Below are 26,854 nucleotides of genomic sequence, written 5' to 3' on the forward strand. Positions count from 1 at the left end.
TCGGGCCGTGGAGGGGGCGGTGCCGCGGGATCTCTATGGTCCCGCCCGCCCGCGGGCTAGAGCGGCCGGGGCGGCGCGCGGGGGCCGTCGGGAGCGGGGCGGACACCAGCGCCCCACCTTTCTTCCCCGCCTCCACGGCGCTGCGCGCTCGGGCTCGGAGCCGACATGGGCGCCGCCGCGTGGGCACTGCCGCCCCTGGCGCTGCGAGTGTCTCTGCTGCTGCTGCTTCTGCCGCTCCCCGGGCTGCCCGCGGGCTCCTGGGACCCGGCCGGTTACCTGCTCTACTGCCCCTGCATGGGTAAGGCCTCCTGAGCCCTCTCCTCAAGTGGAGAAACTGAGGCTGGGAGTGGAGAAGCCACGCGGAGACACCGTGACAGGTCCAGGGGAGAAGCCCAGAGCGGGAACAAGCCTGCTCTTCCCCTTTCTGCCCAAGTGTGAGAGCCCCGGGGCCGCCGTGGCCAGCCTTGCATTTGACAGATGAGAAAACAGACCGGAGAGGCTGTGCGACTCGCCCAAGGTCTAAGTCAGCCTGGAGTCCGGGGTTTGGAGCTTAGCGGGCCCGGGCGTGTTGTCACCGGGCCACGCTGGCGGCAGGCTTCTAGGGCCCTCCTGTCCGTGCTGGGAGTGCGGTGGTGAATAAGATAAACCCTTCTCAGTTGGGGAAGGAAGACAATAAAAGATGGAAAAAGTAAGGAATTAATCGGTTTCTTAGAAGATGATGAATGCTAGGGGAAACAGGTAAAGGAGACTCTAGGGACCAGTTGAGGGGCGCAGTTTGAATGGCCTGGTGGGTCACTACTGTGAAAGCCGTCCCTTCTTACAGCCCTCCGAAAGCTTCCAGAGCCCTGGCCGTGGCCGTCTAGGCTCTGCGTGGTTTGACCCCAGTGGGCCAGCCCCACAACTCCCTTCTCCCAGGTCCTGCCGCTGCGGCCACAAGCCAGACTTGCCTCTGTTCCATCCCTCACCCACCCTGAGGTCCTTGTGCTCTTCCCCCTTCCTGGAACACCCGGCCACCTCTCCTTCCATCCAATGGGGCCCAGGCTGAATGTCACCAGAAAGGACTGCACTGGCCTCCACCCAAGTGATCTGGTCCCTGGCTGCCTCATCACCAGAGCTTTTCATGTCAGGCAGCGATCAACATGTATTTGCTGTCATTGGGCTGGGGGGGGTCTCCCCGGCTGGATGGTGGATACCTGAGGGCAGAGACCTGGTCCTTGCTGCTCATTCCTTAGCAGAGAGCCTGGCCCCTCGCAGCCTCTCAGTAGTATTCGCAGTGGAAGGGACGGATGCCATGTTGGGGATAACAAAATCAGCGAGGGTCCTCTCTCCTGAGCATCCACAGGCCGAGGAAATGGCCAGAACGGAGGCCAGGACTGCGGAAAGACCTCTGAGGAGGAGTGAGGAGCTTGAAGGCAGAGTGAGTGACGCTGGGGGTGCTCCTCGTGCAGGGAGTGGAGATGCAGGTGCAGGGCACTCCTTATTGAGTGAGCAGAAAGAACAAAGGCAGGGGCGAGCATAGGAGATGTGGAGCCTACTGGGGAAAAGCAAAGGATCAGAAGAGGCTAGGCAGAAAGAGCAGGGCCTGGAAGGCCTTGGGCATCCGGCCAGGAGTCCAGACTTGCTCTCATGCTGCCGTGTCCCCTGTCAGTGTCCTGGTCCTCCTCCACCCGTGGGTCCACACGCAGGAGCCTTCCATGTTAGCGCCCTCACTGCCCCAGGCCTCACCTCACCCGCAATGTACCGTTTCCAGGGCGCTTTGGGAACCAGGCTGATCACTTCTTGGGCTCCCTGGCATTTGCCAAGCTGCTGAACCGCACTTTGGCCGTCCCCCCCTGGATTGAGTACCAACACCACAAGCCTCCCTTCACCAATGTGAGTACTTCCCCCTGTTCACCCTGCCTGACCCTGACTCTACCTCCAGCTCCCTTGAGCTCATCCTACCCCCATCCAGAACTACTCTCTCTAGAATAACAATGGCGGTCCTTCATCCAGCACCTTCGGGTGCCTGCACTGTTGTGAGCACTGTATGAGGATTGGCTGACTCCACCCCCGTCACATCCCTGTGAGGTTAGGTAACTCGTCCAAGGTCACGCGGCGTGTGGATGCTACATGCTGGAATTCAAGTCCTTGTCTGTCTAATTCCAGAACATGTGGCTTCAACCCGAAACCTCTACTTCCAGTCCTGACTTGTTTGTCTCAGTCATTCCATTGATCCTCACACAATGGGAGCTATAATTGATTTCAAAGGAAAAACTAAGGCACAAGTTAGTTAATAACATGTTCAAGACCACAAACCCAGGGGCAGGCATTGTGGCACAGTGGGTTAAGCTGCCGCCTGCATTGCCAGCCTCCCATGTAAGTGCCAGTTCAAGTCCCAGCTGCTCCACTTCAGAGCCAGCTACCTGCTAATCTACCCAGGAAAGCGGCAGAAGATGGCCCAAGTGCTTGGGCCCTTGCCACCCAAGTCGGAGACTGGGTTGGAGTTCCAGGTTCATGGCTTCGGTCTCATCCAGCCATTTGGGAGACTGAACCAGCGCATATAAGTTCTGTCTTTGTCTCTCCCTCTCTTTCTGCAACTTCCTTTTAAATAAATTTTTTTAAGATTTATTTATTTATTTGAAAGGCAGAGTTAGAGAGAGGCAGAGGCAGAGAGACAGAGAGAGGTCTTCCATGCACTGGTTCACTCCCCAGTTGATGGCTATGGCCAGAGCTGTGTTGATCCGAAGCCAGGAGCCAGGAACTTCTTCCAGGTCTCTCATGTGGGTGCAGGGGCCCAATGATTTGGGCCCTCTTCTACTGCTTTCCTAGGCCATAGCAGAGAGCTGGATCGGAAGTGGGGCAGCCAGGACTCGAACCAGTGCCCGTGTGGGATGTCAGCACTGCAGGTGGTTCCTTTACCTGTTACGCCACAGGGCTGGCCCCTTAAATAAATCTTAAAAAAAAAAAAAAATCCCACAAACCCAGCAGTCTGGCTCCAGTGACACCTCTTCCCATGAGGGCTGGCATGGTGATGTTTAGCGTCCTCTGATTCCTTGAGGTTTTTTGTATCTTCCAAGGATCCCGGGTCCGTCTTCATTCATATTGTATTCCCAGGGGCCTGGCAATAGGAACTCAGTATTTCGTTAATTAACAAATACTTTTAAAGACATCAGAAATTATACTTAATATGTACAAAACAGTTAATTTTCTTTTTTAGATTTTATTTATTTATTTGAGAGGCAGAGTTACAGACAGAGGGAGAGACAGAGAGAAAGGTCTTCCACCTGCTGGTTTACTCCCCAAATGGCCACAACGGCCGGAGCTGGGTCTATCCAAAGTTAGCAGCTAGAAGCTTCCTCTGGGTCTCCCACATGAGTGCAGGGGCCCAGGCGCTTGGACCGTCTACCGCTGCCTTCCCAGGCTACAAGCGGAGAGCTTGGTCAAAAGAGGAGCACCCAGGACATGAACCGGCATCCATACGGGATACCGGCGCTGCATGCAGAGGCTTAGCCTATTATGGCACTGCGCCAGCCCCACGTTTTCATTCTTAACAGTCTTTTCTCTGCATCGGTTTTAGTTTTTCCTTTGCCTGCCTGTATTGAGAGAGGTTGTTAACAGAGGTTAGAAGCCAGAGTGCCTGAGCTCAGCCTAAACACTTAGTAGTTTTGTGGCCTGGGCCAGGTACTTGACCTCTTTGTGTCACAGTTTGCTCATCCGTGAAGTGGGCTGACATAAATTGTCCTGTCTCCCATGGTGAATATTGAATGCTTTGTACGTTGTCGTATTCCTCTTAGCATCAGCTGAGCGAATCAGTGTGGCGAGCCTGGGTCACAGGAAGTGCTCAGTCACTGGCAGCCATCAGTGTTCTGGGCTTTTTTTTTTTTTTCATCTTTTTGTTTTTTTAAGATTTATTTATTTATTCAAAATAGAGAGAGAGAGAGAGAGAGAGATCTTCTGTCTGCTGGTTTACTCCCCAATTGGCTGTGATGGCCAGGGCTGGAATGGGCCAGGCTGAAGCCAGGAGCTTCACTGGGGTCTCCCACGGGGATGGCAGGAGCCCAAGCACTTGGACTGTCTGCTGCTGCTTTCCCAGGCCCATTAACAGGGAGCTATATGGAAAGTGGAGCAGCTGGAACATGAACCAGTGCCCATATGGAATGCAGGCAGTGCTATGGCACAAGGCTGGCCCCTGCACTCAGTTTTATTTTAGCAATGCCCATCTGTCTCCCTCTAACTAGCTTGCTATCTGTCTCCTTGCCTCCATTGCCAAATGTCTTTCTGAGTCTTCATTTCTTGCTTTCTATGGCCCTAACTGTGGCCATTCTGGCTGAGGTCATCGAGGACCTCAGAATTGCTAAATCCAGGGATCATTTCTTAGTCTTTATCTCCCCTGACCTTCCAGTGGCACCTGGCCTGTGGCTTCCCTCTTTCCTGAACTTCTCTGCTCCCCAGGCTTCCACAGTAGCACCTGTGCCGGCCACAGCCCTGAGCTGGAGCGTATCCTCTTTGCACTCTCATGGGGGCTCCTCTCTTCACCACTGTTTAGATGTTGCTGTGTCTCCTCTCTCTGCTTGTTAGCTCTGTGCCCTCTGTGAGCCATCTCGGTTCTGTTTGCCTGGACTTCATAAGTAAACTAGAGATGGTTATTTTCCTAGCTCTTAGAGGAGCTTAAGCAGGGTCAGGCCTGGTTGGTACTGGGATGGGAGAATTAGAGGAGCAGTTGCATGTAAAATGATAAGTGCGGCACCTGGCACTAAATCATCACTCAATAAATATGAGTTGCTATTATTGCCATCACTTGCTGTGCTATAAATTTCTGTTGACTCTTGTCATTCTTCCCCATGACTGCTCAAATCTATCTGAGGCCCACACTCCCTCTGAGCACAGGCCTGGGTTTCTGACTCCTAGACCCTTGAGTCTAATGTATGTCCCACAGATATCTCAAATTCACAAAGCCAGAACTGAGCTTGACACTTTCCCCTCCGACCTGTGTCCCTGCCTGTATTCCTAGCCTTAGCCTATTCCATGTCCCTTCAGCTGGGTACCAAGCCCAGAACCTAGAGGTCATCCTAAATACCTTCCTTCACCCACACGTTCAGCCCCCAAACCCTTGGCTTTGCCACGCTTTGCATCCTCTACCTGTCCATAGCTCCCCAGCTTGTGTGCACAAGTTGGAGGTGCCTGTAAATGCATGTTGCAAGTGTAAGTTAGACTGGCACTGTGGTGCAGGAGGCTAAGCCTCTGCCTGCAGTGCTGGATCCCATATGGGTGCTGGTTCAAGTCCCCTCTGCTCTGATCCAGCTCCCTGCTATGACCTGGGAAAGCAGTGGAAGATGGCTCAGTCTTGGGCCCCTGCACCCACGTGGGAGACTCGGAAGAAACTCCTGGGTTCAGATTGGGCCATTTTTGGCTGTTGCAGCCATTTGGGGAGTGAACCAGCAGAAAGAAGACCCCCCTCTCTGTCTCTCCCTCTCTGTCTCTCCCTCTCTCTGTCTATAACTCTGCCTCTCAAATAAATAAATAAATAAATCTTAAAAAACAAGGTGTATGTGAACAAATAAAAAGGACCTTTGCTGTGGCCTTCCAATTCCTCTCTCTTCTGATTTTACATCAATATAAGTCTCTTTTTTGCCACCAAAGTGATCTTTCAAACAAGGCAAGTCTCATCTAATTTCTGCTTAAAATCCTTCATTAAAAACACCCATTGCTAATAGTAAAGATGCCCAAAGTCTGTTCATTGGCATGCCAAAAGCTCATGCAGGAAGGGTGCATTATTTAAATTAGCTAGAAAAATTATATTCTTAGGTTCCCATACCCCCAAATTTATAGGTTGACAGTGCACAGTTGCACATTCACACAGCACACACATAAAGGCCCCAAGAAATTAAAGAAATCAGCTTGAAACAGCCTTTCCCCAGCCTGGTTAACCCTGGAGACTTTTTATTGCAGAACTCTTTGTCTACCCAGATGAGTGGGACATGCGTGGGAAACCCTGACCTGTAGAATAAAGTCCAGCTTTTATTCTGTGCTTTTTTTTTTTTTTTTTTTTGGACAGGCAGAGTTAGACAGTGAGAGAGAGAGACAGAGAGAAAGGTATTCCTTTTCCGTTGGTTCACCCCCCAAATGGCCACTACAGCTGGCGCGCTATGGCGATCTGAAGCCAGGAGCCAGGTGCTTCCTCCTGGTCTCCCATGCAGGTGCAGGGCCCAAGCACTTGGGCCATCCTCCACTGCCTTCCCGGGCCACAGCAGAGAGCTGGACTGGAAGAGGAGCAACCGGGACAGAATCCGACGCCCCAGCTGGGACTAGAACCTGGAGTGCCAGCGCTGCAGGTGGAGGATTAGCCTAGTGAGCCACGGCACCAGCCTATTTTGTGCTCTTTTAAGAATTGTTTTAAAATATGAAATATAGAGATGAATACAAGTACCCACCACTGAGAGTGATCATCGGTAATATTTTCTCATCTTTGCTTCATCTTCTCTTTTTGTTAATAAAACAAAAGTTGATAAAATATAAAATCTCACTTCATTGCTGGGGCAAGCCTAGTCCCCTAACCACTATCAAGCTTTTAATGTATTCCGTTTGACTTCTTCCAGGGTCTTCAAAGAGTTCATGGAAAAGTGTATTATGAAAAAGTTATTCATGGATTTCAAAATTTTGTTGCACCTGGGGCTGGTGTTACGGGACAGCAAGTTAAGCGCCTCCTGCAGTGCCAGCATTCCATATGAGAGGCCTTGCTGCTCTGCTTCTGATCCAGCTCTCTGCTAATGATACAGGAAAGCAGCAAAAGATAGCACAAGTGCTTGGGCCCCTGCCACCTACGTAGGAGACTCAGATGGAGTTTCTGGCTCCTGGCTTCAGCCTGGCCCAGTGCCAGCCATTGCAGCCATCTGGGGAGTGAACCAGTAGATGGAACATCTGTCTGTCTCTCTCTCTGTAACTCTGCCTCTCAAATAAATAAAATCTTAAAGAAAAATTTATTGAACCAAAATAAACTTACCTTTTCATTCTATTTTGCACAAACTTTTAAAGCACCCTGTACTGCCGTGTGGTATTGAGCCTTGTACCCATCTATTGGTGCAAAGTACAGGAATTTCTCCAGAACAGATACCAGCAGCAGATACCAGCACTTGACATTCTATAAGATACTGACAGATCACATCCCAGAGTGCTGCTCCCACATGTGTGCGTCTCTGACCAGGCATGTATGAGAGCACCTGTCTCCCCCTAACCCCATCCTCTGTAACAGCTGGAGTTAAGCTTGTAAATTTTTTGTTGGCCTCACGGGTGAAAAGTGATGCCTGTTAAGCGGTGATTTCCTTTTTCCTGGTCCCAAGGAGGCTGTCCATCTTTCAAGCAGGTTGGCTGTTTGAGGTCCTTTGCTGTGAGCTATTCATCTCGTCCATTGCCCGTCTCTTCTCTTGGTGTCATTTGTCTTTTTAATTAGACAGCAGCAGTTTTTGTGTTGTTTTGTTTTAAAATTTATTTATTTGAAAGGCAGAGTGACACAGAGAGAAAGAGAGAGAAGATCTATCCGCTGATTCACTCCCGAATGGCTGCAATGGCCAGAGCTGGGCCTATCTGAAACTAAGAGCCAGGAACTTCCTCTAGGCCTCCCATGCGGGTGCAGGAGCCCAAGCACTTGGGCCATTCTTTGCTGCTTTCCCAGGCACATTAGCAGGGAGCTGGATCGGAAGTGGAACAGCTGGGACTTGAACCGGCGCCCATATGGGATGTCTGCTCTGCAGGCAGCAGCTTAACCTGCTACGCCACAGTTACTGTTTGTTCAATAGTTTGCAGACATGTTCTCCCGTTATGTTTCTGTCCCAACTTTGGTGTCTCTTGACAAACGGTTTCCGTTTTTGAATGGTCTGAGCTGTCCGGGTCCTGGAGTGTGGGCTATTTTGCTGTCTCTGAGGCAGCCCCTGGAACGTGGAGCAGGATCTCTGCCCTTCCTTTCCTCCTCTTCCTGCAGCTCCATGTGTCCTACCAGAAGTACTTCAAGCTGGAGCCCCTCCAGGCCTACCATCGGGTCCTCAGCCTGGAGGACTTCATGGAGAAACTGGCGCCCACTCACTGGCCCCCCGAGAAGCGGGTTGCGTACTGCTTTGAGGTTGCAGCCCAGCGAAGCCCAGATAAGAAAACGTGCCCCATGAAGGTGGGTCCTGTGGGGCTGGGAGTCCTTTCTGCTTTGTCCCGTGTTCTCTGGGCCCCCAAGACCATGTGACGGCAATACGTGAGGGGAGACATCACAAGGGCTTAGAGTAGGAAGACGGAGATGTGAGTGCATTTCTGGACTGTCACCTTGGGCTGACTTAGATTCTCTGAGCCTTTATTTCTACCTACAAAGTACAGATGCCAGTGCCTGCTCTGCGTGTCACCAGGTGTCATAAGGGCCAGGTGTGAGAGTGCTGGTGAGCCACAGGTGTCATGGTAGCACAAACAGCTTATTAGCACTTACTGAGACTGAGAACTGTATGCATATTGACTAATTTAATCCTCAGACTGCTCCATGAGGAAAGTACTGATATCACTATTCTACAGAGAAGGCTCTGAGTATGGCACAGAGAAGCTCAGTGTTTGCCCAAGGTCACACAGCAAACACGAATTGGACCTAGCATTCAACCCTAGGTAATTTGGCACCATCGTCTACTCTTTTAGATATTTTCCTGACCCTCAGTGAGTAGATGAGGAGCTGTTCTGTTTTTCTCCTTTATTAAATTTTTTGGTTGTCATTTGTTTCAGTTTTTGTTTAGCTGTTGTATTTTATTCATAGAAGTGTGTAAGTTTCTGGCACTTTGGGGAATAAGGCAGTTCCCACCAAGTCTTTCAGTGCTTATGCTGAAGTCCGGGGAGAGTGGCTGGGACAGCTATGAAGTGCAGAGAGGAGGCTTGGCTTACAGCCCTCCCATGCTGTGTGAGCTGAGCAAGGGCCTGACCCTACGTCGACTTTGGCTTCCGCCTTGACGACGAGGGCACTGATGTAGCTGGTCTTGAAAGTTTCCTGGAGCTCAAGTGCTTGTGCTAAATGCAGAGTCTGCTCCTCCCCGGCCAGTGTTGTGGTGTCAGTGAGACATGGCAACTAAGGAGCAAAGACGCCTTTAGACACGGAGGGTCTCCTGCTGGAAACCAGAGAAGCCACGCCGCTCCGGGCCCAGCAGACTTACCCTGTCAAAGGGTTTGGTCTGAGTCTGATTCCCCCCTCCAGTTCCTCCGCCCCATCCCTCTGGCTCCCTGGAGTAAGCCTTCCTCCACTGTCTTTCTGCAGGAAGGAAACCCCTTCGGCCCGTTCTGGGATCAGTTCCACGTGAGTTTCAATAAGTCCGAGCTTTTTGCAGGCCTTTCCTTCAGCGCCTCCTACAAAGAACAGTGGATCCAGAGGTACTTGGAGGGGGTGGCACTTCTGGGCTGAGGCAGCGGTTGGGGCTCCTGGGCATTCAGTACCCTCTTGGCCCTCTCCCCGACTACCCCACCTTGATGGATGAGACCAAAGGTGCAGGCGCTCTGTCTGATGAACTTGGGATCCTGTGTGATCTGTTCCCCGTCTTAATGCCTGACGTGGTGGGACATTGACCCGCCACAAGGTTGAGCAAGAGTTTATCGGCTGATAAGGGAAGTTATAAAAAGCACATTGTGCTGTCACATGAGTGTCGCTTTCCTCCTGCAGGCGTGAGAATCACTCCCTTGTTACCTCCCTCTTAGCAAGGTGCGGAGGGAAGCGGCTGCTCAGGAACAGCTTCAGGTGCAGACTGAGAAGTGATGTCATCCTGCTAATTACGGGCTTTGCTTTATTAACTACGCTCCAGTAGGAGCTATTAAAAAAATAGGTTAGCAGGTCATAGGCCCAGGTTGTGAAATATTTATGGAGCTTCTGTCGTGCGGGAGACATACTGCTCAGAGGCCAAAGGTGACACATGGAAGTAAGGAAGACCCAGCCCAAGTCTTAGGGAGCTACCGTCCACTTGTGATGGTGATCACTGACAGGGTACACTTGCCCTTGATGCTGGAGTGTGGCAGGGAAGAACATGGGCTTGAGCTGGGGCCGGGGGCATGAGGAGCACGAATTCACGCATGCTCACAGCTCTCGGCACTTGGCAGCTAGAGGCAGACTGACGTGGAGAAGCAAGCACAGGAGGAAGGTGGTCCTGAGCCCCGACCTCGCCCTGCCTTTCTCAGGAGACTGAAGAAGCGCTCCAGCTCTCTGGCCTGGCTTTCCTCCATGGTTTAATGGAAAGAGCAGTCCTGGTGTCTTCCTCCCAGCCCACAAGGTGCATGGCAGCCAAGCAGTGTGGTTGTCGCTGTTATTATTATTATTCACATACTTCATTTAAGCCCTTGCGAAATTTCCTCAAGTGGGTGTTGTTATCAGTTTCCATTTTACAAGGAAGAAACTGAGCTGAGGGAGGTTAGGTCAGTTGCCCAAGGTCACAGAGCTGTTGTGTGAGCCGCTGGGATCTGTCTGAAAATCTTTAATAACAAGAGCTCATATGTGCCAGACACTGTTCTCAGCCTTTATAGGTATTGACTCACTTAATTTTTCTGAGAGTCTGAGAGATAGGTGTTGTCATCTGTGCTTTACACACAAAAAAATGGAAGTAGGGAGGAGTGATGTGGCTTACCCAATGTTTGGAAGCTGGAATTAGCAGAGTTGGGTTTGAATCCAGGAAGTCGGACTCCAAAGCACCTGTTCTTTTTCATTTTACTTGAAAGACAGAGAGACAGAAATCTTCCATCTGCTGGGTCACTTCCCAGATGCCAACTGGCTGGGCCAGTCCAATGGCAGAAGCTTAGAACTCATTCTGGGTCTCCCAAGTGGGAGTCAGGAACCCAGGTACTTGAGCCATCACCTGCTGTCTCCCAGGGTGTGCGTTAGCAGGAAGCTGGAATCAGAAGTAGAGCCAGGACTTACTCCGATGTGGGATGTGGGCATCCTCAGAGGTGTCTCATCCACTGTCCCAAATGCTCACCCCCAAGACAGCTAATCTTTTTTTTTTTTTTTTTTTTTTAAGATTTATTTTATTTGTTTGAAAGGCATGGTGACAAAGATAGAGGGAGAGGCACAAAGAGGGATCTTCAGTTTACAAGTTCATTCCCCAAATGGCTGCAATGGTTGGGGCCAGGCAAAAGCCAGGAGCTAGGAACTCCATCTGGGTCTCCAGTGTGGGTGCAGAGGCCCAAGCACTTGGGTCATCCTCCACTGCTTTCCCAGGTGCATTAGCAGAGAGCTGGATCAGAAGCGGAGCAGCTGGGACTTGAATTGGCACTCTGATATGGGATGCTGATGTTGTGAGCAAGTGCCAGTTTAACTTGCTGTGCCATAATACCAGCCCTTCCTCACCAAAGCACCTATTCTTTTTTTTTTTTTTTAAGATTTTATTTATTTATTTGAGAGATAGAGTTACAGAGAGAGAGAGAGAGAGAGAGAGAGAGAGAGAGAGAGAAAGGTATCCATCTGCTAGTTCACTCCCCAAATGGCTGCAACAGCTGGAGCTGAGCCAAGCTGAAGCCAGAAGCCGGGAGCTTCTTCTGGGTCTCCCACTTGGGCTGTCTTCTACTGCTTTCTCGGGTCATAAGCAGAGAGTTGAATTAGAAGAGGAGCAGCTGGGACATGAACCAGCACCCATATGGGCTGCTGCCACCACAGGCAGAGGCGTAGCCCACTGTTCCACAGCACTGGCTCCTAGCACCTGTTCTTAACCACCGTAGATTGAACAGCTGTACCTTTAACGAACTGCCGGTTCCTTTCTGGGACTTTGTAGAGCTAGTTTATGAGCTACTGAGCACACTCAATCAAAGCAAATTCTAATCTCCATCGTTGTTGATCCCAGAGAGGATAGTCCTGTTGGATCACCTGCTTGGTTTTCCCTCTTCACCTCTAGATGACCTGGAGCTGTTGCCAGAAGCCAAGCCTGCCCTCAGAAGATGGAGACTGGACCCTACTGACAGTATGTCAGGAGGACAAAAAAGCCACCAGCTCCAATGCAGTCTCCTAATGCAAGTTTCAAAAAGCCAGCAAAAGCACACAATCCTAGTGAGAAAAGGAAGGGACAGTGCTGCATGGAAAAATCAGCTGGGGACGTTGCTCAAACATTTGTTCATCTCCCCATAGTCTTTTGTGTGTGTGTGTGTGTGTGTGTGTTGTTCATTGAATTCTTTTTTTTGTTTTTAAAGATTTATTTATTTTTTGAAAGGCATAATTACAGAGTCAGAGGCAGAGTGAGAGAGAGAGAGGGAGGTCCTCCATCGGCTGATTCACTCCTCAGATGGCTGCAATGGCCAGAGCTGAGCCAATCCGAAGGCAGGAGCCAGGAGCTTCCTCCGGGTCTCCCACGCAGTGCAGGGGCCCAAGGACTTGGGCCATCTTCTACTGCTTTCCCAGGCCATAGCAGAGAGCTGGATCGGAAGTGGAGCAGCCGGGACTCAAACCGGCGCCCATATGGGATGCCAGCACTGCAGGTGGCGGCTTTACCCACTATGCCACAGCACCAGCCCCAGTTCATGGAGTTCTAAGAATTGTGGGTGGATTTGAGGAAGCTGAATCTGTGGGAAAAGGAGGCCGTTAGGGAAGATGTGGACCCCCGAGGCAATCTGGGGGAGTAGGACCCTTGGGCAGCTGCCTTCCTTCCTTCAACACATATTTAAGAAGCACTTCCTGTAGCCAGTGTTGAGGCGTATTAGGCTAAGCCTCCACTTGTGGCACCAGCATCCCGTGTTGGAGTGCCAATTGCAGTTGCAGCTGCTCTGCTTCCAATCCAGCTTCCTGCTAACGCATCTGGGAAAGTAGTGGATGATGGCCCAAGTACTTGGGCCCCTGCATGTCCTATGTGTGAGACCCAGATAGAGTACCTGGTTCCTGGCTTTGGTCTGGCCCAGCCCTGTCTGTAGTGGTCATTTGGGGAGTGAACCAGTGGATGGAAGATTCTCTCTCTCCTCACCACTTCTCTTTTTGTCTCTGTAGCTCTGCCTTTCAACTAAATCTTTAAAGAAAAAAGATTCTAGGAGAAGGGGGATAATCGATATTTGTTCCCCCACCAAGTGATTTCTGTGAGTACCCCAGCAGAGCTGTCATTCACCACTCTTGGTGTTGGAAGGCTGTGGGCTGTTTCGTTGACCCATTCTCATGCATAAAGGTTGTAGTATCTGAGCACATGGCTTGTCATCTCCCTGACTGCAGCCTCCCGAGGAGGGCATGATTGGCAGCCTGCAGCCTGAAGGATGGGGAACCAGCCATGCAGAGCTGGAGGGAAAGGTAGACTTTCAGCAGCAGGAGCAAGGCTCTGTCTGTCTGTGGCCCTGGGTCCTCTGCACACAGCATGGTATTCTGTGCTGGTCCCGCACAACTGGTTGCTGGGCACAGAGAAACCCTTGTTTGTTGGGGAGTCTCAGCAGTGTGGATGTTGTGATAAAGAGCCCCAGGGATTCTCCAGGCCTTCCTTAGCTGCGTAGCAATCAAGATAAGGGCTTGTCCTGGCTGAACAGTCAGGGCACAAACTCTCCTTCCAACCAAAGTCCCTCTCCCCCCTTTCTTTCCAGAGAACATATCCTGCCTCATTAGGAACACATGATTAAATCAGCCTTGGCCTCTTGCTGTTTATTAGGTCAGAACTGATGCCCCAGCAGGACAGCTGTGTGTAGGTCCAGATGTGGGTAGAAGAGACAGATGTTCCAAATCTGGAATTCTTCCAAGAGGTCAGGAAAGGCATAGGTCCTGGTGTCATGCTAGCGTGTCTGCTGTCCCGGAGCCCAGGAGAGCCTTGCTTTCCTTTCCCAGTCCGCAAGTTGAATCTGAAGGATCAGCCGAGGGCCTGGCCCATGGCAGGTGCTTAGAGGATTCTCATTTCTTCTCCCTCTCGCTTCTGACAACCTGATCCGGTTGTTCTGGTGAGGACCCCGAATCCCTCTCATCCCTTCACTCTAAAACTGTTTATTGTACAGACTGTGTGTCAAGGCCTGTGCAGGAGGCCGAGACTCAGAAAACCAGGTTGTACTTTGGAGGTGCTCCATGGTAGGGTGGGAGATGGGAGTGAAGTGCAGTAGCTACGACCATAGGTTCTAGAGCAGAATGCCTGCATTCAAGTCCCAGCTCCGCCAGGTCCTGGCTGTGTGACCTTGGGCATGTTCTTTAACCTCTTTGTGCCTCGTCTGTAAGCTGTCTCCTCATGGGAGATGAGAGTGGCAGCAATGCTTACCTCCTAGGACTCCTGTGGCAATGAAGTGAGTTAGTACAAATCAAGCAATGGGAACGTTGACTGCCACATAATAAGGCTCAGTCAACACTTCCCACATGTGTCATGTAAACAGAAAATTAGAGGCTGCAAGATGAACATCATGGAGCCAGCCGTAGAAACACGTGATTCTGGTTTCCTTGGCCCAGGCTAGGACAGTGTGGGTGGGAATCGTGGTGAGCAGTCTGCAGTGGTCCCCAGCCTCACAGGTGAGCAGTGCCAAGAGCAGGGGTGATGGCTGTTGAATATATCAGTGTGCCAAGGGTGGCAAAGGAGTGCTGGGACAGGGAGCCGTCCCCAAGGAGCTGGACTTGGGAGTGGGGACTGATCTTGAACGTTTGGGAGGTCTGCTGAGCGAAAGGTTGGGTTGGGTGTGGAGTATGAGTGGCGTGCCCGTTGCAGCGCTGTTGTATGTATGGAGGATTGGAACAACCTCCATATCTAGCAAGATAGCAGTAGGTAGGTAAATTGCACCTTTTTCATATGAAATGGAAGAGTTCAGGAGAAGCCAGCATGACTCCATCACTCACACAATCAGCGTGGCCGAATCTCTGAAACCTAGAGTTGAGTTAATTTGCATGCAGGATGAGAGTGATGGTGGTGATGGAAGCCAGAATTTCCTGAGAGCCTTCTGAAGGCCAAGCACTGTTTAAAATGCTTTGCTTGTGTTAATCCCTTGGATCCTGTCAACAGCCCTATAAATAGACATATTAATTGGCTTGACGGTGCTAATCATTTAACTATAGACATGTGTATCAAGTCATCATGTTGTGCACATGATGTACAACTTAAGAAAGGAAAAAACCCAGCCTTTGAGGTAGGGGTGGTAGCAGCAGAATGATAGTGCAGTTGTGGAAACAAAGGCCAAGTATCTATGGAGATAATGCAGGGGTAATCATCATAAGAGCACATGAGAGGGAAAAAGGAGGACCTGTTATTCATGTGTGTTTTTTTAAAAACCAGAAACAAAGCAAAGTATTAGTACCTGCTAATTGGGGTCAAGGGTCTGTGGATTGTTGAATTATTTGCTGCATTTACCTTGTGGTTTAAAATCTTTCATAATTGTTCTTTGAAGGTTTTATTGAGGTTGTTGGAGGTTCACTTGAAAGTTTTAAGAAATAATTCAGAGAAATCCTAGTTACCCTCGACCGGATTTCCCTCAATGGCAACATTTTACAAAAGTATAATTCGCTATCACCACCAAGATATGGGCATTGATACAATCTGCCTGTCTTATTCAGATTTCCTCTTCTGCTTATACCGTGTGCTTGTGTTCAGTTCTGTGCTTTTTTTTATCACGGGTGCAGGCCTATGTGTCCAGCACCACAGTTGAGATCCTGAAGGGCTCCATCACCAAGACAATGCTGCCAGTTTATCACCCCCCCCCACCAGCCCCAACCCCAGCAACCACCAATCTCTTCTCTTTTTCTTCATTTAAAAAATGTTGCTAAGGGCCAGCACCATTGCTCAACAGGCTAATCCTCCGCCTTGCGGCGCCGGCACACCGAGTTCTAGTCCCGGTCGGGGCGCCGGATTCTGTCCCGGTTGCCCCTCTTCCAGGCTAGCTCTCTGCTATGGCCCAGGAGTGCAGTGGAGGATGGCCCAAGTCCTTGGGCCCTGCACCCTATGGGAGACCAGGATAAGCACCTGGCTCCTGCCTTCGGATCAGCGCGGTGCACCGGCCGCAGCGCGCCGGCCAGTGGCCATTGGAGGGTGAACCAACGGCAAAGGAAGACCTTTCTCTCTGTCTCTCTCTCTCTCACTGTCCACTCTGCCTGTCAAAAAAAAAAAAAAAAATGTTGCTAGGTAATTTGAATCACACAGTGTGTAGCCTTTTGGAATCCACTAGGGTACTTCCCTTTAGATCTAGCCAAGTTGTTGCCTGTGTTGATAATAAATTTTTTTTTTAAAAGCTGTAAAACAAAAAATACGTATTTTTTTGAGAGATAGACAACAGAGAGCTCGCATCTGCTGGTTCACTTCCCAGATGCCCACAATGGCTGAGACTGGGCCGAGCTGAAGCCAGGAATTCCATCCAGTTTCCCACATGGGTAATGTGAACCCAGTTACTTGGGCCATCACTACTGACTCCCAGGGTCCACATTAGCAGGATGTTGAAGTCAAGAACTGGAGCCAGGCATCAAATCCAGGCACTCTAGTGTGGGACGAGGGCATTGCAGCCACTAGACCAGAGTGCCTGCCTGCTTTATCCCTCCCTCCCTCCCTCCCTCCCTCTCTCTCTTTCTTTCTTTCTTTTTCTTTTCTCTTTCTCTTTCTATCTTTTTCCAATCCCCCCCACCCTTTTAAGATATTTATTTGAGAGGGAGAGCTACAGACAGAGAGAAAGGTCTTCCATCTACTGGTTCATTCTCCAAATGGCCACAACAGCTAGAACCAGACTGTTCTAGAACCAGACCAAAGCCAGGAGCCAGGAGCTTCTTTCAGGTCTCCCACGTTGGTGCAGGGGCCCAAGCACTCAAGTCATCTTCCACTGCTTTTCCAGGCCATAAGCAGAGAGCTGGATCAGAAGTAGAGCAGCAGCTGGGATTTGAACCGGCACCTATATAGGATGCTGCCACCATAGGCGGAGGCTTAGCTTACTATGCCACAGTGCCGGACCTGCTTTATTTTTTTTTTTTAAAGATTTTATTTTTATTTGAAAGAGTTACACAGAGAGAGGAGAGGGAGAAAGAGGTCTTCCATCCATTGGCTCACTCTCTAATCGGCCACAACGGCCAGAGCTGTGCCGATCCAAAACCAGGAGCCAGGAGCTTCTTCTGGGTCTCCCATGTGGGTGCAGGGGTCCAAAGACTTGGGCCATCTTCTGATTTCCCAGACTATAGTTATAGCAGGGAGCTGGATCGGAAGTGGAGTAGCCAGGACTTGAACCGGCACCCATATGGGATGGCGGCACTGCAGGCGGCGGCTTTACCCGCTGCACCATAGCGCCGACCCCCTTTATTCTTCCTTACTGCAGTTGTATTCCATGCTGTGGATGTGCCATGGGTTGTTGCACCATTTTCTCGGGAAGCAACATGTGGTTTGTTTCCAGGTCTAGGCCATTTTGAGTAAAGCTGCCATAAACATTTCTGTACAGGTGTGTGTGTGGATATAAATTTCCATTCCTCTGGGATGGGTGCCCAAAAGTACAGTGCTGGGTCATGTGGTAATTGCATGTCTGGTTTTGCATGAGACTGCCTGCCAAACAGTTTTCCAGAGTGGCTGTGCCTATTTCAGACATCTAAGAAAAGGATTTTGATGGGCAGAGGCAGGTGTTCCAGGTGGAGGGGAGAAGCATGCAGAGAGCTGCAGTTTGGACATGCTTTGCAAGTTCACGGGACAGCAAAGGTGTTTCGCTTCATTGGGGTGGAATCTGAGTTGAGCGGAGAGATAGCACAGGTTTGCTCTGCGGGCAGTTAGCATGCATTTGCTGAGCTCTTCTGCATGTCAGACGCGGCGCTGGGCTCGGTGGAGGTCTGAGCCCAGCACCTGAGACAGATATGGCGGCTGCGATACACAGTGTACAGAGGGGAAGGAAGAGTCTGGAGGGTGTGGCAAGGGCATCTGTGGACCTCCGCTACACACCACAGGGCAAGCATTGTGCCTGTCTCGTTCTTCCCTGGGTCCTAGCATAGAGAGGGCAATCAACAAATGTTGAATGAATGATCTAATCCAGTGTACACAGTCCCTGTGAGTGTGACCCAGCGGTTGGCTCTGTAAGCAGCTGCACGTCCCAGTCCCGCCGTGTGGGTAAAAGGGCAGGGGCTTGGCCCAGACACCCCACCCAGGGGTGAATGACTGCACCACGGATTGGAAGCCAGCAGATTGGAATGCTCTACTGTAAATTTTTAATTGTTAAACAAGCAAAAAGGGCTATAAATGCCGTGTGGCGGGACAGTATTGCACACTGTGCCTGTTGCCACCACCCACGGTTTCTTATCAGCCCGTTGGGATTTCACAACCTCTCGTGCTTCTTGCATGTTATGGGGGGTCCTCCACAGGGTCTCTGGGACATGGTGCAATGCCATCTTTGATTCCCTGGTGGTGGCAGCCAGGCTGCCTGTGCATCCTGTGTCTGACTTCCCTCATTCCTTTCTCGTGCCTAGATTTTCCCCAAAGGAACATCCGGTGCTTGCTCTGCCAGGAGCCCCGGCCCAGTTCCCTGTCCTGGAGGAACACAGGCCTCTCCAGAAGTATATGGTGTGGTCAGACGAGATGGTGAGGACAGGAGAAGCTCAGATCCGTGCCCACCTCATCCGGCCGTACGTGGGCATTCATCTGCGCATTGGCTCCGACTGGGTAACTTCCCCCTCCTCTTGCTGGCTGACTTGGGTGTGCCTGTGGGGATGGGCCTCACGTGCCAACCAGGGCAAAGAGATCTCACTTGGCCAGTTACATAGAATTGTGTCCCATAATCCCACACATGTCAGAAGTGTGTCTCTAGAGTGCTTCCGGCAGCTCCCATTTTGACACTTGCTTATTTTTTCCCTAAAAAAAAATTTTTTTTTTTTTGGGGGGGGAGGCAGAGAGAGAGAGAAAGAGACAAAGAACTCCCATCTACTGGTTCACTCCCCAAATACCCACAATGGCCAATGCTAGACCAGGCCAAAACTGGGAGCTGGGAATCACCATCCAATTCTCCTGTGTGGGTGACAGGAATCCAACCACTTGAACCATCATCACTTCCTCCAGGAATTTGGAGTCAGGAGCCAGAGCCAGGAATGAAACTTAGGCACTGGGGATACAAGCATCTTATTATTATTATTATTATTATTATTATTATTATCTTAATATAAAGAGCAGATTTCATGTGTTTCATAGGCACAGGTCTAGGGATGTAAGCATTTTAACTGGTATCTTAACTGCTAGACTAAATGCCCAGCCCAGCAGCTGCCACTTTTTTTTTTTTTAAAGATTTATTTATTTGAAAGTTAGAGTTACACACAGAGAGAAGGAGAGGCAGAGAGAGGTCTTCCATCCACTAGTTCGCTCCCCAGTTGGCCACAATACCCAGAGCTGGGCCGATCAGGATCCAGGAGTTTCACCAGGGTCTCTCATGCAGACTTAGGCCATCTTCTACTGCTTCCCCAGGCCACAGCAGAGCACTGGATTGAAGTGGAGCAGCCAGGACTCAAACTGGTGCCCACATGGGACGCCAGCACTGCAGGCAGTGGCTTTTACCTGCTACGCCACAGCACCAGCCCCAGCTGCCATTTTTATCCTCAGTTTGCAGATGGATAAACTGAGGTGTCAAGCCAGACCCCAGGCCAGGCAGCCAGCTGGAGAGAGGTGCACAGCCCAGCAGCCCTCTGTCCCAGCAAGGTGTTTAGCTAGTGGATTCCTTGTTGAAAACCAAACTATGAAGATTGGGTGAGGCTTCCAAGAAATGAAGACGTCATCTTCCTAGAATGTGGAGGCCTGCTTACGTTTGCACAAACCTAATTTAGATTTTCCTGCATGTGAAAATAACAGTTCCTTAATTTACACACAGACACACACACACACACACACTTTAGAATGCTCTTTGTTGAAAACCTGAAAAATACTGAAACATAGAAATTGGATTAAAATCCATTTGTAGTCTATTGACAAGGTAATCTCACATTTACCCACTAGGCCCTACCCCTGTACCCTTCCAGAAAGCAAAAGCAAGAACTAGAATGTTTTATGAGTGGTTTCAGTCAAACATTCAGAGAATACATAATTCCCATCTTTACTTTCCTAGAACATAAAAAGATAAAAGTGCTATAATATAGCTAACGTAAATAATACTCTTACCAAACTCAGGGCAAGTCAATGCAGAAAATTATAACCCCTTCTCAGTTGTGAACATAGGTATACAGATCCTAGGTAAAATATTATCAAGTAAAATGTAATAATGTACTAAAGAAAACCTAACACAAATAAATAAAATCAATCCCAGGAATGTGATGAAATTCACTAAATTAACACCCAAAGAAGAAAAATCATATGATCATCTCAATAGAGGATAAGAAAACATTTAATAAAAGTCAATACCCATTCATGATAAAAACACATAACCATCCAGGAATAGACTTGGCCCACCTTAACTTGATAAAGCCTATCTCTCTGAAACCCACAGCAAACATTGTACCTTGGGGAGTTATCGAAGCGTTCGCACTGAAACCAGGAATCAGATAAACCTGCCTCGTACCACCAACACTGTTCAGAATTCTACTGGAGGTCCCAGATAATGCAGGAGGACCAGGAAATTTTTTTCCTTTTTGCACAAACAATAACCCACCACCCAGATAGAACCACTGTTACTGTTTTTGATGCATTTCTCTCTTCCCTCGATGTGTTTCTAAAAAATGTATTTGAACTCCTCCTGCTTGGCCTGGCTTTTTCCACTCCCCAATTCTTGACCTGGGGTTCCGGGGCAGCTGCTGGTCTTTAATTCTGTGCTCCCACCTCTCCCGGCAGAAGAATGCCTGCGCCATGCTGAAGGACGGGACGGCGGGCTCGCACTTCATGGCCTCTCCCCAGTGTGTGGGCTACAGCCGCAGTGCAGCAGCCCCTCTCACCATGACCATGTGCCTGCCCGACCTCCAGGAAATCAGGAGAGCCGTGAAGCTCTGGGTGAGGGCGCTCAACGCCCAGTCAGTCTACATCGCCACTGATTCTGAGAGTTATGTGCCCGAGATCCAGCAGCTCTTCAAAGGGAAGGTATGCCTGGGCCAGGTGCAAGTGCGGTGAGGAGGGAATGAAAGGAAATGCCTGGTGGTTGCCCTGCCCTTGCTGCAGCCCTGTGGAGCCAGAGGACATAGGTTGTGCCCACTGTGCAGCCTCACAAAAGGATCGACTTCTCTGTGCTTCTGTGCCCTTGTCTGTCAAATGGGACAAAACAGTACTTATCTCATAGGACGGGGTGAAGGTCAGGTGTAGAAAAATTCGGGCAGTTCCTTGTTCAGTGGTGGTAGTTTATCACCAGTAGGAATAGGTGGTCAACAAAGTAAGGGAAGGCTCCTTTGTGCTTAGTAAATGTGTAAGGAAGCAGTGAATAGTAGGTTTGATACACGAAACAAGAGTAGAATGTCTTTGCCAAGTGCCTGCCATCCTTGAAGACGAGCCAGTGAGTAGTTACGTATCAGTAAAATGAGGGGATTAATAGAAGGCGTTCAGTACGATTGTGTTGAATGAATGGAGTAGGAAGTGCTGGGCAGTGCATAAGAGGCGGCCATCGGAGGTGCCCCTGGTGTTCCGTCGAGTGGCTCCTCTCTGTCTTCACCCCAGACACAGGCGGAAGCTCCAGCTGGTAGGGGAAAGACCAAGTCAGTTAGAAAATCAGAGCTGGGGGGCCTCAGGGTCCTGCATTTCATAGTTTAGGAAACCAAAGTTAGAAGAAGGGATAGAATTTACACAGGAGGTCCCAGAGCTAATTATAGTGGGCATGACACAGAGCTGCTAAGTTTCAGGGTGCAGGTGGGATTGTTTGGGGGATTTTGGCCGTGATTAACTGGTACTGTTTCTTTGCTGCAATCCACTTAGCAAGCTACTGGCTTTTGTTATATCAGAAATCTCTGTGGAACAGCAAAGCACTTTCAGCCCCACCTCTGCCTGCCCCCCCCCAGCCCCCACCCCATGTACTAAATTGAAGCATTTGGAGAGTCCCAGGGAGTTTTTTGTAAGTTTTTAGAGCTGATACATTTGTTACAAGGTGAACTTCTTGCCATTTTCTATTTCCTGTTCCTGTGCCCATCTTCTTACCCTTCCCCCTCTTCAACCCTCTTCTCCATGGACTCAGATCCCCCCTCCCTCCTGAACTGAGCCTTGCTCCTCCATTAAGCTGAGCCAGTGCTGAGTCAGGGGTATTCATGAATAAGACGTAGTCCTGCCCTCCAAGGAGACTCAGGACGAGAGAGTGGGTGCAGAGAACTGCAGCATCAAGTGAACTTCATTCCCTTGTCCGTTCACCGATGCTACTGCGGCAGGCTTTGTGCTGGTCCTGGCCAGCAGTGGAGAGCAGAGCAACACAGCTCTGTTCCCTGTCAGGTGCAGGAGCCAGTGTTAATCAGAGCACCATGAAGTGAGTGTGCTCCAAGTAGACCACGAGGTCAGAAGACCCTGCCCTGACTGAGGGGCCAGGGAGGCTTTCCCACGTGAGCTGAGATGTGGAGGACAGATAGGAGTTAATCAGGGAGAGAGGTGCACCCACACGGACCAGCACGTGCAGTCCTGAGGAGGAGAGGGGAAGAGCCTGGTGGGTGGTGTGGCTAGAGCGTCAGAGATGTGGGGGCAGATAGGCGAGGCGCCTGGGTAGAGCCTCGCTCAGCAGGTTCTGGACTCGTCATCTGGCTGAAGGGCAGTGGGGCCCTAGCATTGAGCAGGAGGGGGCTTGGCGGGCTGGGGCAGGGATCTCAGGAAGGTCCTGGCCGCTCTGTGGTGAGGAGAGTAAGGTGGTGAGCCCCGTGGAGGGGCTGTTACAGTTGGCCAGGCAACAGACGATGGTCGCCAGGCCCAGGGGGTGGCAGCTGCCTGAGAGAAGGGTTCACTCTGGGGGTGATCTTGGGAACAGATTGAACAGGATGCTGGGCTCAGCGTTGGGGGGCGTGGGAGAGGGCGGCTTCCAGGCAGCAGAACTGGATGTGTGAGGTGCTGTTTGGTCTGATCTGCAGTTTGGTGGGGGTACGCCCATCACACTAGGACTCTGAGAAAGGCAGAGTATGAGCTGAGCCCAGAGAACCCGGTCGGGGTTTTAATGGGTGGAGAAAAGGCTTCCCAGCCAGAGGGAGCCATGCATGTGCAAACGGTGTGTTCGGAGCTGAGGCTGGATGCCAGGGTGGGCGCCATCTCTCACAGACACCTGCACCCACCTCTCCAACCTCCCTGCTCTTCCCTTGGTGTCTGTGACTCCAGCTCAGGAGGCAAAGACTGGGAGCATGAGGCTGCAGGCCCGGCTGGGCCGCCCCCTTGGCCTGCGGCCAGCCGGGCTGATAAGCTCTGCCCTTCCTCTTGCAGGTGAAGGTAGTGAGCCTGAAGCCCGAGGTGGCCCAGCTCGACCTGTACATCCTCGGCCAAGCTGACCACTTCATTGGTAACTGTGTCTCCTCCTTCACTGCCTTCGTGAAGCGAGAGCGGGACCTGCAGGGGAGGCCGTCCTCCTTCTTCGGCATGGACACGCCCCCCCTGCTGCGGGATGAATTCTGATCCTGGCGGGGACACGTCTGCAGTCTGAGCTGGAGCCCCGGCCAGGCCTGGCAGCCCGAGGTGCTCCCAGGGTGCGAGCTCCTTCTCGCCTCCCCGAGCCGGAGAAGAGTGCCAGGTCCTTCCTGGAGGAATCCGGCCCATCTCCCAGGGTTCCTCAGAGCCAGGAATCTCCCCACCTCTGTGCTTACTGCTGTTCTCCCAGGCATTTCTCACGTCTGCAAAGCAGCTCAGCCTCTCTGGTCTGCCCTGCTCTGAGCAGCCTGGAATGCCCAACTTTTTTCGCAGTTTTTTTATATAATATACAGAGAAGCAATTTTTATAGTTTTGATACAAGGTCATGACTACCCTAGATTTCTCCCTCTTTTTAAAAAAGCAGCAAAGTAACAAAGTTTGTTGATATTGGTACCAAAAGTGACCTTAACTGAATGTGGAAGAGGCCAGGACTGGGTGGGTCTACAGGCCATTTTCCTAGGTGGCCCTGAGACTGATCTCCACTGCCTGGCGGGAGCCATTGTCATCACCTACTTCCCAGGCTGGTTCTCCGTCATGGTGCAGTGCAGCGCTCCGACAGCCGCTGAGCGCCACCCGCACAGCGCGTTCCCTGTGGGGGCACATGCCATGAAGACAGACCGCTCTGCTCCTTGGATTCCTCTCAGAGCCTTTCTGTGGTTGCTGGCTGCCACACACCTGCCGTCAGGGCCCTGGAGTGCACCACTGTGAGCCGGGGCTTCCTGGCCTGGCAGGACCCTTCTACAAGGGCCCCTTCCCTTCGCACCTCCTGCCCCACGCCTGTGGCTGGTAGAATACTGCTACCAGGTTCTCTAGCCTCTGGCCTGCAGCTGGAGCCCTCACCCGTATTCACCAAGGAGCGCATGTGTGCTAAGCCTCTGATGATGCAGCAGTTGCCCCAGCTCCAGGAGCCATCAGTTCCTTGCTTGGAAGCAGCCTTTGTCCCTTTCCATCCCATGTCCTCTCAGCCAGCACCATGAGGCATAAGGTGTGTTATGAATCATGAGTTTGTCTCTCATGTGCTGCAGCTCTAACAATTCATGACTCCTGAGAGCCTGTGGGTTCTCAGCCTTGTGGTTCTGAAATTCCACAGCTGACACCTGTGCAGCTCCTCTCCACCACGTGACCTCCCTCAGCCTTTGATCCTGGAGAGGCGGCACAGCCTCGTTTGAGCCTGGCCCAGACCCCCATGCAAGGGCTTCCTCTCTTGATCGCCTTCGGGAGGAAATGCTTTTTTGACAGGAGTAGACTGGGCCAGAGGTCAGAGGTTGCAGGGGATCAAGGATCTCAGACGTCAGCCTTGGCATTTGCTGCTATGAGCTGCTGCCTAAGTCAGAGAAACTTCCAGAAAGGGCTTTTTAATTTGCCCTCTTGGTCGACCAGTGAAGTGTTAGAATCCTGGGTGGACTACGAGAGACAGTTGGTCTACACAGACTTGCTCTGAAACCCCATCAAGAGAAAGGGCCACAGACAGGGAGCCCAGGTGCTGCCTGCCTGCATCAGGCCGTTAGTGTGTGGCCTGCTGGCTGATCTGATTTCTGACTTCATATGTCATTCATGCCCTTACCAAGTCTGCGCTCTAGAGTCTGGGGCTCCACTGGGCCACCCAAGCCATGCGGACCAGCTTTTCCATCGTTCTACCTTGGGTTCTGCGAGAAGGGCACCAGAACTCCCATCAGACTCGGTTGTGCTGTGTGGGCAGGCGCTGTAGCCTTGGCCCTGTGTCCTCACTAGAAAGTGGTGATAAAGCTGGCGTGTTGTGGAAAGGCTCAAGTCAACTGAAGTGTGTGGTCTGTACAGATGCAACTGTAAACTTGAAAGAGACAAAAGCCCATGTGTGGCTGCTGGTGAACTTGCACACCTACTCTGTGCACATACTGAGTTTACTGTTTCATGGGCATTCTGTTGTCAGTTCCTGGGAAGCAGGAACTGCCGTCAATCCTGCTCTTTGCACAAGGCAAAAGTGAATTCTCAGAGTTCCCATAACTTTCCTGAGGCCACCCTGCTGCTGACGTTAACGTTAAGCCAGGATCTGACCTCCCAGAGCCAGTCCTGTTGGCTGCCGGGCTCAACTGCCTCCGGTCCACAGAATGCCCTCCGTATTGTGTGTGCCAAGGAGGTCTCAGCCGGAAGTTGTCAGCCAGTTCCACCGGATACCTGCTGTGAGTCTGTGGCTGCAGGTTTCTGGAGGTGGAGGTCACCTAAGAAATAGGAGCCCATCCAAGGTTTTTAGCCCCTTGGATAGTTATTTAGTTCAATGTTCTCTAATGTAACGGGCATTTATTAATCACCTACTATGTGCCAGGCCCTGTGCATGGCAGTAGGGATGCAGCAGAGCATCAGACACAGTCTGTTCTCAAGATATTTGCATTCTAGAGAGTGGAAGACGTAATAAACAAGTGTGCCCTGGGAGGTGTTGATAAGTGCTAGGAAGAAAAGTGCAGGCTGTTGGGAGGTGGAGCAGCAGTGTTGTTTCAGATAAGCAGCCGAGCAGGGCCTCTCCCAGGAGGGAGAGGGTAGCCACTGTGTGCCTTCGGAGAGTGGGGAGGCCAGCGCGGGTGGAGTGGCAGGAGCAGGGCCGGGGACAGCGTGGTGGGTCACGGTGGGCGAGGCCCAGCCTGGCAGCCTGGAGGCCCAGCGAGGTCCACACCTGGCTTCTAGTGGGAAGGAATGGGAAGCCTTTGTCAGTCTGAGAATTCTGCCATGCGTTTTTGAAGGACCCCTTTAGCTGGCCTGCGGAGTGGTGGCTGAAGAGAGAAAGGGGGAGAGCAGAGGCCTGTGTGGGGCTGTGTTGGGGTGCAGGTGAGAGGCGGGGTGGGGGGGCCCTTACCTCCTGTGCCCCCTGGGCTAGAACCCTGGTCCCTGTTTTCCCAAGAGACAAGGGCTCTGTGCTGGAGCATGGTGGGCTGTGGGAAGGTCCTGAGTATGGAAAAATCATTTTCACATTTCAGGTCCCTTTAGAAGATATCAATTTTTACATAGTCTTAATCATGCAGTATATACAATTGAAATTGAATGCTTTTTTTTTTTTTTGCTTACTAGTGTATCATGTTTCTCCTCTTGGTACATAGCCTGAATAAATGCTTTTAATTATATAAAATTCCACTAAGGGTATTACATAGTTTATCATTTTCCTATGAAAAGATTTGAATGTGTGCCCCATTTTTTACTATTTTTATTTGAAAAATATTTTTATTTGTAAAGACTTTTCATTTAAAATGTTCATTAAGATAAATTCCCAGAAGTATATTTGTCATATCAAATACTTAGAACATTTTATTATGGGAAAATTCAAATATGCATAAAAACCCTGAGTAATAAAATGAACTCACAGTTTCAACAGCTGTCAACCTTTTATCAGTCTGCTTGTATTTACTCTCCCACCCCCAAGTCTGTTTGCTAGAGTCTTTTAAAAATAATCCGAGTCAACAGGATTTGCTGACGTGCTGGGGGGAAGGGAAACCTGAGACGCA

The 26,854-nt window shown here is 50.8% G+C and overlaps 1 protein-coding gene across 1 annotated transcript; it reads left to right on the forward strand.

Moving 5' to 3' along the window:
- Nucleotides 1-147: 147 nt before the first annotated feature.
- Nucleotides 148-26,736, forward strand: POFUT1 (protein O-fucosyltransferase 1). Its single transcript, XM_062204011.1, has 7 exons — nucleotides 148-298; nucleotides 1,751-1,872; nucleotides 7,955-8,137; nucleotides 9,248-9,360; nucleotides 18,311-18,503; nucleotides 20,649-20,891; nucleotides 23,184-26,736. The coding sequence occupies exons 1-7, from the start codon at nucleotides 166-168 to the stop codon at nucleotides 23,370-23,372; spliced, it is 1,176 nt and encodes a 391-aa protein (XP_062059995.1). The 5' UTR covers nucleotides 148-165; the 3' UTR covers nucleotides 23,373-26,736.
- The last annotated feature ends 118 nt before the right edge of the window (nucleotides 26,737-26,854 follow it).

This window comes from Lepus europaeus, chromosome 10 (assembly GCF_033115175.1).
Source record: "Lepus europaeus isolate LE1 chromosome 10, mLepTim1.pri, whole genome shotgun sequence".
NCBI classification, from domain to species: domain Eukaryota; kingdom Metazoa; phylum Chordata; class Mammalia; order Lagomorpha; family Leporidae; genus Lepus; species Lepus europaeus.